This window comes from Hyperoodon ampullatus, assembly GCF_949752795.1.
Source record: "Hyperoodon ampullatus genome assembly, chromosome: 10".
Taxonomy (NCBI): Eukaryota; Metazoa; Chordata; class Mammalia; order Artiodactyla; family Ziphiidae; genus Hyperoodon; species Hyperoodon ampullatus.
Genome location: NC_136923.1, coordinates 74,622,690 through 74,636,557, shown reverse-complemented (window position 1 = coordinate 74,636,557; position 13,868 = coordinate 74,622,690). Strand labels below are relative to the sequence as shown.

The 13,868-nt window shown below is 53.3% G+C and overlaps 1 protein-coding gene across 3 annotated transcripts; it reads right to left on the bottom strand.

Annotated features, from left to right (window-relative positions):
- Nucleotides 1-111: 111 nt before the first annotated feature.
- On the bottom strand, nucleotides 112-13,482 carry RSPH9 (radial spoke head component 9; the record flags this gene model as incomplete). Of its 3 annotated transcripts, none has more annotated exons than XM_079712162.1 (5): nucleotides 112-272; nucleotides 6,855-7,001; nucleotides 7,480-7,609; nucleotides 10,058-10,223; nucleotides 13,241-13,482. In XM_079712162.1, the coding sequence occupies 5 exons, from the start codon at nucleotides 13,465-13,467 to the stop codon at nucleotides 112-114; spliced, it is 831 nt and encodes a 276-aa protein (XP_079568288.1). The 3 variants fall into 3 exon arrangements, with proteins under 3 accessions (XP_079568288.1, XP_079568286.1, XP_079568287.1); XM_079712160.1 differs by having other exon boundaries at nucleotides 112-296; nucleotides 13,241-13,467; XM_079712161.1 differs by having other exon boundaries at nucleotides 7,480-7,564; nucleotides 13,241-13,467.
- Nucleotides 13,483-13,868: the final 386 nt, after the last annotated feature.

Here is a 13,868-nt window from a genome sequence, read left to right as displayed (position 1 = left end):
ACCAGATGGAGGTGGAGATGAGGGGAGGCAGCAGCACAGAACAAACAGACCAAATTCACTGGACTTTAGGAAAATACTGTTTAGACTCTCCAGACTCCCCAGGCGGCCCTCCTACAGCATGAACGGCAGGTCGATGTTCTTCTCGCCAGTGCCCACGTAGATGTAGCCATAGTTCTTGGTGCGAGGAGCGTGGTAGAAGGTGAGACCTGGCCAGAGCAGGCTGCGCAGCACCACCAGGGTGTTGCCTCTCTCCATCTGGATGCTCCAGGACCCTGAGGAGGAGCAGGAGGCAAGGCCTGGGCACTGTGGAGGCAGAGCCCTGCCAGGTATGCAGAGGCCCCAGGCTCTGGGCAGCCAGGCCCGAGCATTAAGTTCCAGTGGGAAAAGGGAAGACAGTTTAATTATCCCGGCACTTTACTCCTTCTGATTGCCTTTGAGCCGTTTCACTGCTCATTAAAACCACTTCCAGAGGGAGGGCAAAGGAAATGAAAAGAGGTAAAACTCAAAGCAGCCCCGTTTTGTTCCTGTCAGCAAGTCTAGCGAAAGGTTGCTTGGGGGAGGAAGCTGAATCCACAGTGCACAGGCAGAGGGGAGCTGGGGCTGGGCTAGGGGAGGCTCCAGGCTCCCTCTCACCCTGCGCTAGGGGTGCTCACTGGTGGCCTTCAGTCCTGGTGCGCTTCACCGCTGTTTGCCATTTGCTCTCTCTTCCCCAGGCCAGAAGCCTCTGCTCTGAGATGGATGAGACCTGACCAGGCTCACATAGAAGTGGGGCTCCCAGCTCAGTAGCCCTTTCTGGCAGCCGGTAGACTGGGAGCCATCCTTGGCGGGAGGGTACTTGAGCTGCAACTAATAAGCCTTTGTCTGTCCTGGGTTCTGCCCTGGTTTTTGCTCCTCAGACGGGAGCAGCCCAGCCTAGGGCTGAGCTGTGCAGCCGTGAGGACTTGGCGGGAAGGGCCTGATCCAGCTCCAGAACCGAGGGAGGGAGCCGTTGTGTGGGAGGAAGGAGCCTGGGAAAATCGCCTCTGGATGCAGATCTGGAACTTCTATTCCCCTGCGCAAGGCCTCTCCCGGCCCAGCCGCAGCTCTGCTCCAGGCCCTGCCAGAAAGGCAAATGCTTTGAAGGTTTTGGTGCTGGACCAGCCAGTGATGCGCTGAGAACTGCGCCTAGGCCTTCATCAGCTGCCAGGTCAGCCCGGCTGCCTAGCTTCCACTGCCCCTCTGCCCCTAGGCCTCCTCCAGCCACAGCCCACCATGGTCACTCCACACCCAACAGCCTCAGAGCTCAGGTCCCACCCCGAATCCAAGAGACCTGACCACCAGGCACCCCTGGCTCTGATGGCAGCTCAGCCCTACTCAGGGTGCCAGCACCTGCCCAGGTCAAAGCCAGAGCTTTTGGGGTGGGGGGGTGTAGGTCAGCTGGCCTTGGGCTGCTTAGGGAGAGGCCACCTGAAGGCCACCTCAGCACTGTGCAGTGGCCTGCACCAAGTGCCACCACCCATGCATGAGATGATGAAGCAGAAGGCACAGTGTGGGCTTGACCCCACTCCCCCAGGCTCACTCAGTGCCGGCCAGACAGCATTAAGAAGAAAGAAGGGTGTTCCTGGGTTCCCAGAGCTCTGGGTGGGGCACTGCCTAGGTTGGGAATGGGGGCACTATCTTTCCTGGTCAGAGAAGTGGAGAGGCTCGCAGCTTTCCTCTGCATATCTCCACCCCATAGACGTGCCCGCAGAGTTCTAGAGGCCTTAAAGGCCTGTTGCTTTCCCAGTCACTCATTTCAGAAAACAGATGGCCTAGGGGTAACCGGAGAGGGGGTGTGACAGAACAAAGTGTTCCCAGTGCACTGCATTCAGCGTCTGGCCAGAAGCACAGGCCCCCCAGAAGACAGCCCCTGTGAGCCCCCGCCTGCCAGTTCCCAGAGCATCGTCTGGGGTGTCCCTCCCTGCCCTTGGAGCCCACGGCCACACAGCCCCCTTGAACTGAAAAAGGTCAGGCTCTGCCCACCTGGGGAGGGCACTTGCAGCCAGATGCTGCCCTGGAGAAAGAACTGGAATCCTGGAGTCCCCCAGCCCAGACCACTGTCAGCAGTTCCCTGTTGCTGGCGCCTTGGCACACCCTGGGCAAGAGCTGGGTCCTGGCCTCCCCTGGCACCAGACTGCCCACCTAGGGTTTGGCCACCGGGGGGCCCAGGCTCATCAGCAGGGCCTCTCCCCACCCCACCCAAGAGCAAAGAGAAACTGACAGGGATGCTAGAGAAATACAGTGCTGCCTCCAGGGTGGGGGCCGGTGCTGAGCAGGCCCAGGGTGCTGGCCTAGTACAGGAGCGGCACGTGAAGTGGCCGGCCAGCCAGTGACACTACCTCCTCCCTCCCTTGCATTCCTGTCACACTCCTTTCCTTGTCCCTGGCGCAGCTTGTCGCCCAGGAAACACACACTCTCAACGTGCCAGGAGTCACGTAGCGTCTACCTGGGAAGCCAGGCGCTTGCTGTCACCTTCACCCACTTTTCTCACTGCAACTGCCGGAAAGGCTGGGCCCAGCCAGCCACCACCTGTGGGACTCTGGGGAAAGCAGCCTCATGCAGCCCTGGTGTTTCCGTTCACAGCCCCTGGTCTCTCCCAAGTCTCCCCAGACCTCCCCTCCGGTCCCCTGGCAACCACTCTTCTCCACAAGCGCTCTTCTTCGAGGGTGTGGTGGGAGGGATATAAGCTGGTAAATCAGGAACGGGCCTTCCTGCATCAGCAGGAAGTTCCAGGGCCTCACCCGCCTTGCCAATGTGGAAACCTCAGGCTGGGGTAGGCTCATCATAGTTATATTCTCCTGCCCGCCAGGAAGGAAGGCAGCAAAGCTCTGAGATTAAGTTTGAGGAGTAGAGTGGACCAGGCAGGGGTTCAGGGCTGTCCAGGGGCAGCAGACGGCTTAAGCCGGTCCTCAGACCAGCACCACACACCTTGTCACACACACAGAAATGGCCATGGGCACCTTCTCAGAGCAGCCACTCCCACCACACCAGGGCCACAGCGCATGGGAAGGGGGTGGGGGCGGGGTGGGGAACCAGGCGGAAGAGTTCCCAGTCTTATTGATGAGCAAGGCCAGGCCCCCCGGTCCAGAAGACTGAGCACCTGTCACCCAGGCTTCCACAGGGCTGGAAGGGAGGTGCCACCTGCACACCCCCCAAGAGAAGGCTGATCCCGGACACCGTGTTCCCCAGCCCTCTTCGATGCTGTCCCCCTGGTCCCCCGCTGCTTTCCAGGGAAGCAGGCCCCTTGCTGCCCTCTGCTGCCTGAACTGAGCATTGTGCTGGAGCCTCAGCGGCCCTGTGCTGAGCAGTTCCTGAGATCTGTCAGCTCCGGCCCAGAGTGGAGCAAGGTGAGGTGCTCTGGCCTCTACCCAGCTCGCTCTGCTTCCCAGGACACCTATGACTTCGCTTGTGAGGCACCGTCTATTTTACTTTTCTGTTTCATTTGATCTTCCCAAACCTCTGTGAGGCAAAGATGGTGTCTTATTCCCAGCGGCGTCTCTGGTGCCTGGTACATAGTAGCTGCTCAGTGGCTATTATTTGCTGATAGACTAGAAGATTAAGGAGCATTGAATGGCAAGAGTACTGCCTAGAAATCTGGCATCCTGACCTGGTACTTCATGTGTCACCTGGCGAGAGCCCAAGCTCAGAGAACTCTTAGCTGTTGCCCTGTATCCACCAGGAGGATGGTTCTGCTCCCAAAGCCCCACTCCCGCAAAAGTCCGCAGACCCCAAGGCACAGTTAGGAGGGCATTAGTGGCCCCAGGCAGGGCCAATCTAAGCCATACCTGCTCACAGATGACATGAAGTTCCCCTGAACAATTGCCTCAGACCCTCAGAAAGGAAACTGATCCTACCTGGGCAGAAAACGGCTCCCAAATTCCACCCCTCCAGCCAGTGCTGGTGTCCCAGGGAACTCTTCCTCGGGATTTTGGCCTCACTTAGCAGCCCAGCCATTCTGGCTGCTGTCTGCCTGATGGGGCAGCCTCCCAGCCGCTCCTTTTGCTCTTTCACCGGCAGATAAGGAAGGGAGTCTGGGAGCAAAGTCAGAGTGTCTGCTCTCCCCCGACCATCCACACTTTTACCCCCACACCATGGCCCGCATCAAGACATCATGAGAAAAAGCTGGGCCCGACTTCCTGGAGGCTTTCTGGTGTTGGCTCTGGGAGGAAGGAGCTGGAGGCCCAGAAGCTGTGGAGTTTCCCAAGGTCAGGCCAGGAGCATCCCTCCCCTCAGGCCCACACACACAGGAGATGTCAGGAGCCCTCAGCCCCTAAGGCTCCAGGACTACGGCAAAGTGCGGGGGTGGACTGGGATGTTGAATCACTGGTTGACGCTTCAGCCCTAAGGCCCACCATTAGGGCAAGAAGTCTAGGCTCAAGCGGGAGGAGGCGCTCTTGTGTTAGCCCCCCCTAGTCACCCAGCGCTATGGAGGGAGTGCCTCATCCGCTGGCCCTGGAGCATCCTGCAGCAGGTGAGAAGGCTGAGAAGTCAGCACCGGACAGAGCTTTCCAGCCACACAGTGAATCAGGGAGGAGGGGCTGCTGCCCCCCGGTTAGGGGCTCTAAGAGGACTTTTCTCCATCCACCATTCAGCCCGTGGCGCCAGGTCCCACCACCACAGTGTCCCTGGCTCCCTTTATCAACCAGGGATATGCAGCCCCTTCCGGCCTTAACAGGCGGGGAGCAAAGAATTGGAGGAGGTAATGGGAGTCTGGGAAGTATGATGGTTGAGAAATGCCCATCCCCAGTAAACCTTCATCTCCCCCAGAGGTCCAGGACCCCCTTTTCTATGCTCAAGGAGGGTTCACTCTGGAGCCCCCATGTGGTGGAGGCCAGAGTAGCCACTCTTTGCCGGCAGTCTTTACCCACCTGGGACCCAAGGCCCAGCCCCTGGGGCACTGCAGTAGCCCTGAAACAGCCTCCAGATCCCTGGCTTGCCCCTTGCCATCCATCCATGCACCACTGCCCTGTTATCACAGACCTGCTTACAAGCCACCAGCAGCTCCTACTGCCTTGGTCTACGCCTCCTACCCCTTGGCCTTCTAGGCTCTTCTAGGCCTGCCCGACCCACCTCTAAGGCCTTTTTGCTACCGACAACAAGATCAGTAATAATTATTAATTTTTACTTGAGTCCTTACTCAATGTGTTAAGCACTATTATAAATGTTTTGTATATGTGTTAACTCATTTAATTCTCGTAACAACCCAATGAGGTAGGAAGTATTATTCCCCTTTTACAAATTGAGGCACAAGGAAATTGAGGGACTTGCCTGAGGTCACCCAGCTAGTATGCGGCAGATTCAGGATTCCAACGCAGGCTTTCTGGTTCCAGAGCCCTCTCCTTTAACGACTACTGCCGTCCCACCCCTACGCTGAGTTCCAGCCCGACTGGCTTGCTCATTGCTCCTCAGAAGCATTTCCCCTTAGTGGTGGGGGTGACTATTGTCCTGCCATTCCCAATGTCCACTTAAAATGAAACACCATCTACTTGACACCACAGTTAAGGCCAGAGCCTTGGAGTCTAACGCTCTAACACTTAACTATGTCCTTGGGTTTAGCTCTCTGAGCCTCTGTTTCTTCATCTATAAAATGGGGATAATAGTATCTACCTCATAGGTCAGCTGTGAAGATTAAAATGAGATAAGGCATGGGAAGGACAGTACAATGTCTGGCACACGATAAGCAGTGTCATTGCTTTTATGAGTAGTTACTAGTATCATTATCTTTGCCATCATCAACAACGGATCCCTCCAGTTCTCAGAACACCAAGCATGGGGAGGGAAAGAAGCAGGGGTGCTGAGTCAGTGCCTTGGGTCTGGCCCCTGAATGCCCAGAGCCTGGCACCTGTCCTGGGATGCAGCATCCAAGCAAGAACATCTTCCAAGGACTGGTGGACCCCAGGAAGGAAATGGAGTCTCTGTGACTCCACCAACTGCTGGCTATATGCCTGGGCCAGGTGGGACCTGAAGTACAATAAGGCCTCTGGAGACCTCCCTGGTGGCACGGTGGTTAAGAATCCACCTACCAATGCAGGGAACAAGGGTGCGATCCCTGGTCTGAGAAGATCCCACATACCGTGGAGAACTAGTGCACCACAACTACTGAGCCTGCGCTCTAGAGCCCATGAGCCACAACTACTGAGCCCACGTGCCACAACTACTGAAGCCCGTGCACCTAGAGCCTGTGCTCCGCAGCAAGAGAAGCCACCACAATGAGAAGCCCACACACCGCAATGGAGAGTAGCCCCCGCTCGCTGCAACTAGAGAAAGACCACGTGCAGCAATGAAGACCCAACACAGCCAAATAAATAAATATTTAAAATTTTAAAAAGGCCTCTGAAGTTGTATGTTTTATGATTAAAAAGTACAACCACATAACAGGAGGCAAATGTATAGAACTCATTTCCTTAGCAGATGGCCTCAGCAGGTCGGTCAGCACCCACTCACTGAGCACCAGCTGTGTGCCAAGCACTGGATCTAACCCTGAAACTAACCATTGCGATGTATGTATGGCTAGTGTTTTCAGAGATGTTTTGGGTGGGGGAAGATTCCCAATTTGCCTCCATTCAAGATTGGTATGAAAGTCAAAAGAAACACTGAGAGACTTCCTGTCTGTGGAAGCACATGGAAGACAATCCTTTCGTCTGCAAACACCAGCTGTTTACTAGGAGCTGAGCCCTGTATTGGGCCCTGGGGAAGCCCCATCCTCAAGGCCCCACAGTGAACCCCCAGTTCCCACCCAGGCCCTAGGTCCCACTCTTAGAGGAGAATGGCAGGTGGCACGGCCCACTGCTCTGACCTGGGGCAAATCCAATGTCCTCCAAATAACAGGCTGTTACCTTTGGGGAAGTCATGCTCCAAGGAGTCCATGAAGTCCAGGGAGGGGTCCAGGTCAGCCTTCTCAAGCAAGGTCTTGTTCTTCAGCTCAACAGGCTCCCTGAAGTGGAAGTAGGAACTGAGCTTCTTGGCTTCAGACGAGGACAGTCCTACAAAAGGGGCAGCGGGTAGGAAGTGAAGGTCATCCCCAAACCCCACAGCCCCCTTCCTCTATGATTGGGGACCACATGGAGGGGGTTACAGAGGACTCAGTCAGCTACTGACGGGGGACTGAAGAGCAAAAAGGGAGCAGTGTTCTCTCAGCCCGAACTTGGCTCAGATCCTGCAATGAGGACAGACCATGGAGGAGGAGGATAGGAAAAGGCGGGGAGCCCAGCACCACACAAAGCCCCAAACCCAGGTGGCCAGATGCTCCCCCACCCTCAGGCATAAAAGAGTCAGGGTCCAGTGACTGGGTACCCATGCCAAGCACAGATACCAGGTCATTGGGCACATCCTCCCAAGTGATGTGGCCACAGCTATTCTTTCTCTGAGAAAGTGGGCAGTCTCCCCTGGACTCCCAGGCATGTGTCCAACTATGCTCAGGAAGAGATGCCTTCTGGCCCTAAGAGATGCCTGAGAATTCACCTTCAAAGGTCCGATTGACACGGATGGGTCCAAAAGGGGTCTTAACGAGGGCACCTCGGGGGATGACAGCCACAGCCTTGTCGATCTGGTCAATGATGGACACCAAGCGGGTCTCTTCCTTGATCTGGACCTGAGGAGACAGGAGACAAGCCATCCTGCCAGGGCGGTGTGCCCAGTCACCCCTGGTGCAAGGGCCTCAGCATGACCATCTGATCTGGATCACCACAGTGTAGATGCCAGGTCCATGGAAAATCACGATGGTGAGTCCTCGCCTTCCCGCCCTCCGTTCCTTTCTTAAATTGGTGATGAGTGCGATATTTAAAACTTAAAAAAAAAAAAAAGCAGTCTCTCTCACTTCATCCCTGGCCCCCAAATTGCCCTCACTGGGGGCAGACACCGCTAATGGTTTTTTATGTACCTTTCCAGAAACAAACCATTCTATCATCATATTTTAATGTTGCTTATTTTGCCTTTTTAAAATATAAAAGCTATCATGCTCACTGTAGACTATCTGGGTAATAGAGAAATATTTTATAATATACCTAAGAAAATGAAAACCACTCGTAATCCCACCTTCTAAAGGTAATCGCTGATAACATATTGGTATACTTCCTTCTATTCTTTTTTTCTATGCCTATATTCAAAGGAAAATTAGAGTTACAGTTTATATAGTTTCATATCCTGCCCTTTGACTTAACATTATTTCTCAAGCATCACCCCATACTATTTTTACGCAGATGAAATTTGGCTATAATCAATATCAAGGGCAACCCTGAACAAAAGGACTTCATAGAGATGTTTGGGAAAAAGCAGCACTTGACAGGGAAAACATGTCACTGGGAGCCCCCAAAGTCACTCAACCACCTGTTTCCCATGGGTTGCTGACTAGAATTGATTACAAAGGAGGAGATCGAAACTAATACTTAATAAGTGTCTAGGCCAGGGGCTTTAAATATGTCACCTCATTTAATCTGCACAAGCCTGCAAAGTAAACATAATGATTCCAATTCTACAGAAAATAAAACTGAGGGGAGGTTAAGTTTGTCAGGCAGGCACGGGGTTGCAGCTGAAGCATCATAGACCTAGACCCAGAGTTTCGGCATCACCTGGGTTCCAGTGCAGAGGCTGGGTTTTGAATCCCAGGTTTCTCTAGTTTCAGAACTTGGGCTGGTTATTTTTTTACTGCACAATCCCATTTCTAGGAGTTGATCCTTCAAATCGAGTGCACACATGGGAAATGACGCATGCACAAGCTTATTCACTGTGGCATCGCTTGTCAGAGCAAAAACTTGGAAACCGACATTTCCATGAGACGCCGGTTAAATATGGTATGTTCACACAATGGCAAAAAGAATGGAGAGGTTCTTCAAGGCACTGATGTAGAAAAATCTCCAAAATATATTGCTAGGAGAAAAAAGCAAGGTGTGCATAACATGCTGCCATTTGTTTTGTTTTGTTTTTTAAGATAAAAAGAGAATATGTCTGGGTGAGGTATTGGCTGAGGTTTGTACTTGCATAAAATGTCTCTGGAATCAGAGCTTCTCAAACTTTAATGCATATTTAAATCCCCTGGGAGGGACTTCCCTGGTGGCACAGTGGTTAAGAATCCACCTGCCAATGCAGGGAACACAGGTTCGAGCCCTGGCCCAGGAAGATCCCCCATGCCGAGGAGCAACTAAGCCCGTGCACCACAACTACTGATCCTGTGTGCTAGAGCCCGCGAGCCACAACTACTGAGCCTGCACGCCTAGTGCCCGTGCTCTGCAGCAAGAGAAGCCACCGCAATGAGAAGCCCCCACTTGCCGCAACTAGAGAGAGCCCGCGTGCATTAACGAAGACCCAACGCGGCCAAAAATAAATAAATAAACTTATTTTAAAAATAATAAAAACTAAAAATAAATTCCCTTGGAACATGTTAAAATTCAGATCCTGATGCCAGCCCAAGAGTCTGCATTTCTAACTCCCAGGGCATGGTGATGCTTCTGATACAGACTGCACTTTGAGTGGCAAGACTTGGACACGGACACACACACACACACACACACACACACGCAACACGGTTATATTAATGACCCCCAGAAAGACGACCTGAATGACTGGTGGATAGGGTAGGAGGGAAACTTTACTATAATCCTTTTTGTGAATTGTGAACCAAGTGAATGTATTATCTAGTAAAATACACATTTATACAAAAATATAAGCACCTGCGCACACCCCCTTGCCCCAGAGCAAAGCACACACCCCTTCTGCCCAGCCCCAGCCCCACAGCACGGCTCCCCCGAGAGTTGCCCAGCCACTTTGCCACCCTGTCATCACTCAGGAGTGGTGTTACCCTGGGCAAGTCACTTAACCTCTGTACCACCTGGAAAGTAAGGTACCAACTTCCCAGAGCTGTGAGGATGAAGCAATGGGACTGGCACAGTGGCACAGGGCCTTACACACCCAGCACCCCAGGCCCAGCTGGCCCCAGTGGCAGTGATGATAAACGTTGTTTCTGCTGCAGTGTGCACTGGGCTGGGATTTGGATGGCCCAGGTCCCTTTCATTCAGGCCCTCCTCCTCCTCTTGTCTTCACTCACCACTACTTCTTCTTCAAAGACCTTTTCGCCATCATTCACCTTCTGCAGCTCGGTGTGTTCATACGCATGTGAGGGGTCCCCCATGAAGCGGCCCTTCACCACAGACGTCTGCATCTCCATCTCCTCCGTGGCAGGGGGCAGGAGGCTCCACTCCATGCAGTTCAGGCTGCCAACAACATCCCCATCACCCCGATTCTAACTCCCCTCTCCCTCCAGCTTCCTGCCCCCGCCCCTTCTCAAGAGAGGTGAGGCCCAAGAAGAGCTGTTGGGAGTCACATCTTTCCCCTAAGAAGCGCTAAGTGCCTGTGGTGCACCCCACCCCACATGTGATGAAATTCAGCTTTATCTTTTAAAAGCTTCAGTATGCCAAGATTCCAAGAGCTTCTTCCTAGATAGATATCTGGACTGTGAGGTCCCGATGAGTTTCTGGAATCTGAAATTTCCTCAGTTGCAGGTGCCTCAGGTGGGCCCCAAATTCATGCTCAGCCTGCCTGCTGAGCTGCAGCATGGCTATCTTCCCCCCACTTCTCAGGAAAGCCCAGCCCAGGCTCAAGAAGCTCTCTTCCTCTGAGGTCTTCCCTTCTTTCTCACATCCTGCCAGGAGGGGATATCCTCCCACTCCTCCCTCATCCACGTAGGGCCTGCGTCCCCAGCCTGCTCTCCGCTCACGTTTCCTCCCTTCACTCTCCACTGGCTCCTTCACAACATGAAAATGCCCCAGCTTTATAAAACAACAGCCCTCAAATCCATGCCCCTCTAGAAAATGCCCCTTTCCTGTCCCGCCCTCTTCTTCCCCAACTCTGAACCATAATCGAGAACAATTTGTTCTGTGGCAGCCCTTGTTCTCCCTCACTTTCACTCTTTGACCACTGCACCAAGATTCTGCCCCTGGCACCCCAAGAAACTGCTCCGAAGAAGGTCATCCATGGGACCTAAAAGCCAACAAACGCATCTCCATTTCTATTTCCTTTGACATCTCCCTTCTCCCTCCTCCAGTGCCTTAAGTACTTCCAAGGATCTATTTTCACTGCTCTTTTTTCTCCACGGTCTCACCTACCTGACCCCTAGAACCCCAGCTACTCCCTAGTTGAATCCAGCCACCTCTCACCACCTCCACTGCTTCCACCCTTGTCCAAGCCACCATCTACTCTTGCCCAGATATTGCAGTAGCTTCCTAACCGGTCTCCCCATGTCCATACCTGCTCCCCTTTCAGTCTAGTCCCCACCCAGCTGTTAAAACCTAAGCCAGATCACGTCTCTGTGCAGAACCTTCCAGTGACTTCCCATTGAGCCAAGTCCTTACAGTGCCCCACAGGGCCCTGCACAATTGTCTCACCCCTCTCTGACCTCATGTCCTGCAATGGTCCCCCTCACTCACTCCTCTCTAGCCACACTAGCCTCTTCAGGGTTCCACACTACACTAAGCCTCAGGGCCTTTGCACTTGCCTGGAATGCTTTTCCCTGAGATAAACACACAGCTTACTCTCTCAGTTGCTTCAGGTCTCTTCTCAAATGTTACTATTTATAATAGTACCCCATCCTGTATTCTCTGTCTCCTTTAGCACCAATGCTAAGTGTATGCAGTATATGTGTATGTTTATTTATTGTCTGTCTCCCCTACCCCACATACACACTAAAATGTAAACTCCATGAAGACAAGGACTTTGTCTCTTTTCACAGTGAATTCCCCATGCCTAGATCAATGCCTGGCGCATACTAGGTGCCAAAGAAATAAAAACTAATTGGAATAGAGGGAGTCTCAAATCTCTATCTTCAGTCCAAATTTTTCTCTGTACTCCAGATCTGTACTTTAATATGCCTCCTTACCACCCTGCCCCATAGGCACCTCACACCAAATTCACTAGGCCTTCCCTAGTACCTCCTGAATTCTCTCCCAGTGGGGGGCACCAGCACTTACCCAGCTGCCTAAACTGGAAGGAAGGGTCAACCTTGACCTCTTCTTCACCTTTCCCCATTTAGTCACAAGTCCTGCCACTTCTACCACTTAAATCTTTCTTTCCAATCCCTCCCCTCTATTCCCTCAGCTACCTCCTCCTTTCAGTCCCCCTTCATCTGGACACTGCAACATACTTCCAAATGCTCACCCACTTCCAGACCATTCTACCCACTCAGGTCTGAGCAGGCTCTTCTTGATTAAAGGCCCTCAGTGGCTCCCCATAGCCTGTGGACAAAGTTAAAACCCCTTGGCCTCTCCATCCAGTTCAACATAACACCCTCCAGGGCTGCCACTGCCATGTTTGTCTGCCCACTATTCTCCCAAAACACCCAAAGCCAGCTCAAGCCAATAAGCTTGCAGTTGTTCCCTCTAACTGGCATGCCTGTCCCCCACACTTTCCTGGAGAACTCCAGATCATCTCTCAGATCTCAGTAATCTTATCTAATTACTCTCTAGGAGAACGTCCCACCCTGGCACCCCTTTGTGTACACCTCTGTCCCAGTTTTAAGACACTTTGCTGTAATTGCTGGGTTACCCATTGGTCTCCCTTCCTAGGATGTGAATAACTTGGAGATAGGGGTGAGTCTTAGCCATCTTTTTAACCCCAAGTCTAGCACAGGATACATCCAATCAATGCTGGATTGATGCATGGATAGATAAATGAAGTCTCCAACTTCCTGAGGCCTCAACGGAATACTTGTAAGATGATGAGCTCCCTATCGTCGGGGGTAGTCAAAAAGAGGCTGGATGGTCCTGTATGGCACTGTCCAGGGAAATTTCTTCAGTTCTAAATCCCTTCTCTCCCATTCAACATTCGTTGACTACTTCCTAGAGCGCCTCCTGTGAGCCAACACCTCCACCGAAGATGCTTCAGGACCCACTTCCAAACAGCTCCCCACCACCCCTCAAGGCTTCTGACCCTTCTCCAAACTGAACTCTTTGAAAAAGCAGGCCCACCACCTGACGTCTACTCTGGGTCTTCATTCTCCAGAAACTTTCACCTTGCCCTGCCTCCGTTCTTGCCACACTTCCATTATAAACCCACCGGTCTCTAAGTTTCTCTGGCGTCCCTCCCCACGTGTCCTCCCAGGGAGGACCTCGCCCATTCGCTTCCTGGACCTCGCCCCTTTCGATCCTACCTCGCACCCACCCCTTCCCGGCCCTCGCTAGCCCCCGGCTCCTCAGTATCCCCCTGTGGCCTCAGCCAGCCCAGGCGCCGCCTCCACCTGTACAGGGTCTTGCGCGGTGCGAGCTGGTCCTCGCTCAGGCCCTGGGCGATGTAGTAATCGGCGACGAGGCCGAGGATGCGGCCCCAGAAAAGGACCCGATCGAAGCGGTAGTCGCGTTTAACCAGCATAAGGGAAGTGAGCAGTGAGGCCCGACGGTCCGGGCTGAGGCCCTGCCCACTACCGGACGCCAGCTCCAGAGACAATAGGAGGCTCTCTTCGTCCATTCCTCCAGCGGCTCTGCTCAACGCCTGCCAGGTTGCTAGGAGAAGCCGGTGTCCACTGAGACCCAAAGCTCCGCCCTTCCACTCGACCGGAAGCGGGATTTCACGCACGCGACCTCCTGCAGCCCAACTTCTGGGGCCTCCTGCCAGCACTTCTTCCCATGGAGCCCTTCCGAAAAGCCTGGGGGTACACTAGCTCCCTCCCGCTTCCTCTCCCGAGTAGGTGTCGGGAGGTGTTCAGTTGTCAGGGCAACGGCGTGGTTTTCCCCCCAAATAGGTAGGACACAGTTGATATGTTGGAAGTCCAAATAAGCCAAATTCTGGGGATATTTTTGCTTTCCCTAAGCCCTTACACACGGTCAACATTTACTGAGTCCTCACTGTATATGCAGTGGGGGGTTGGG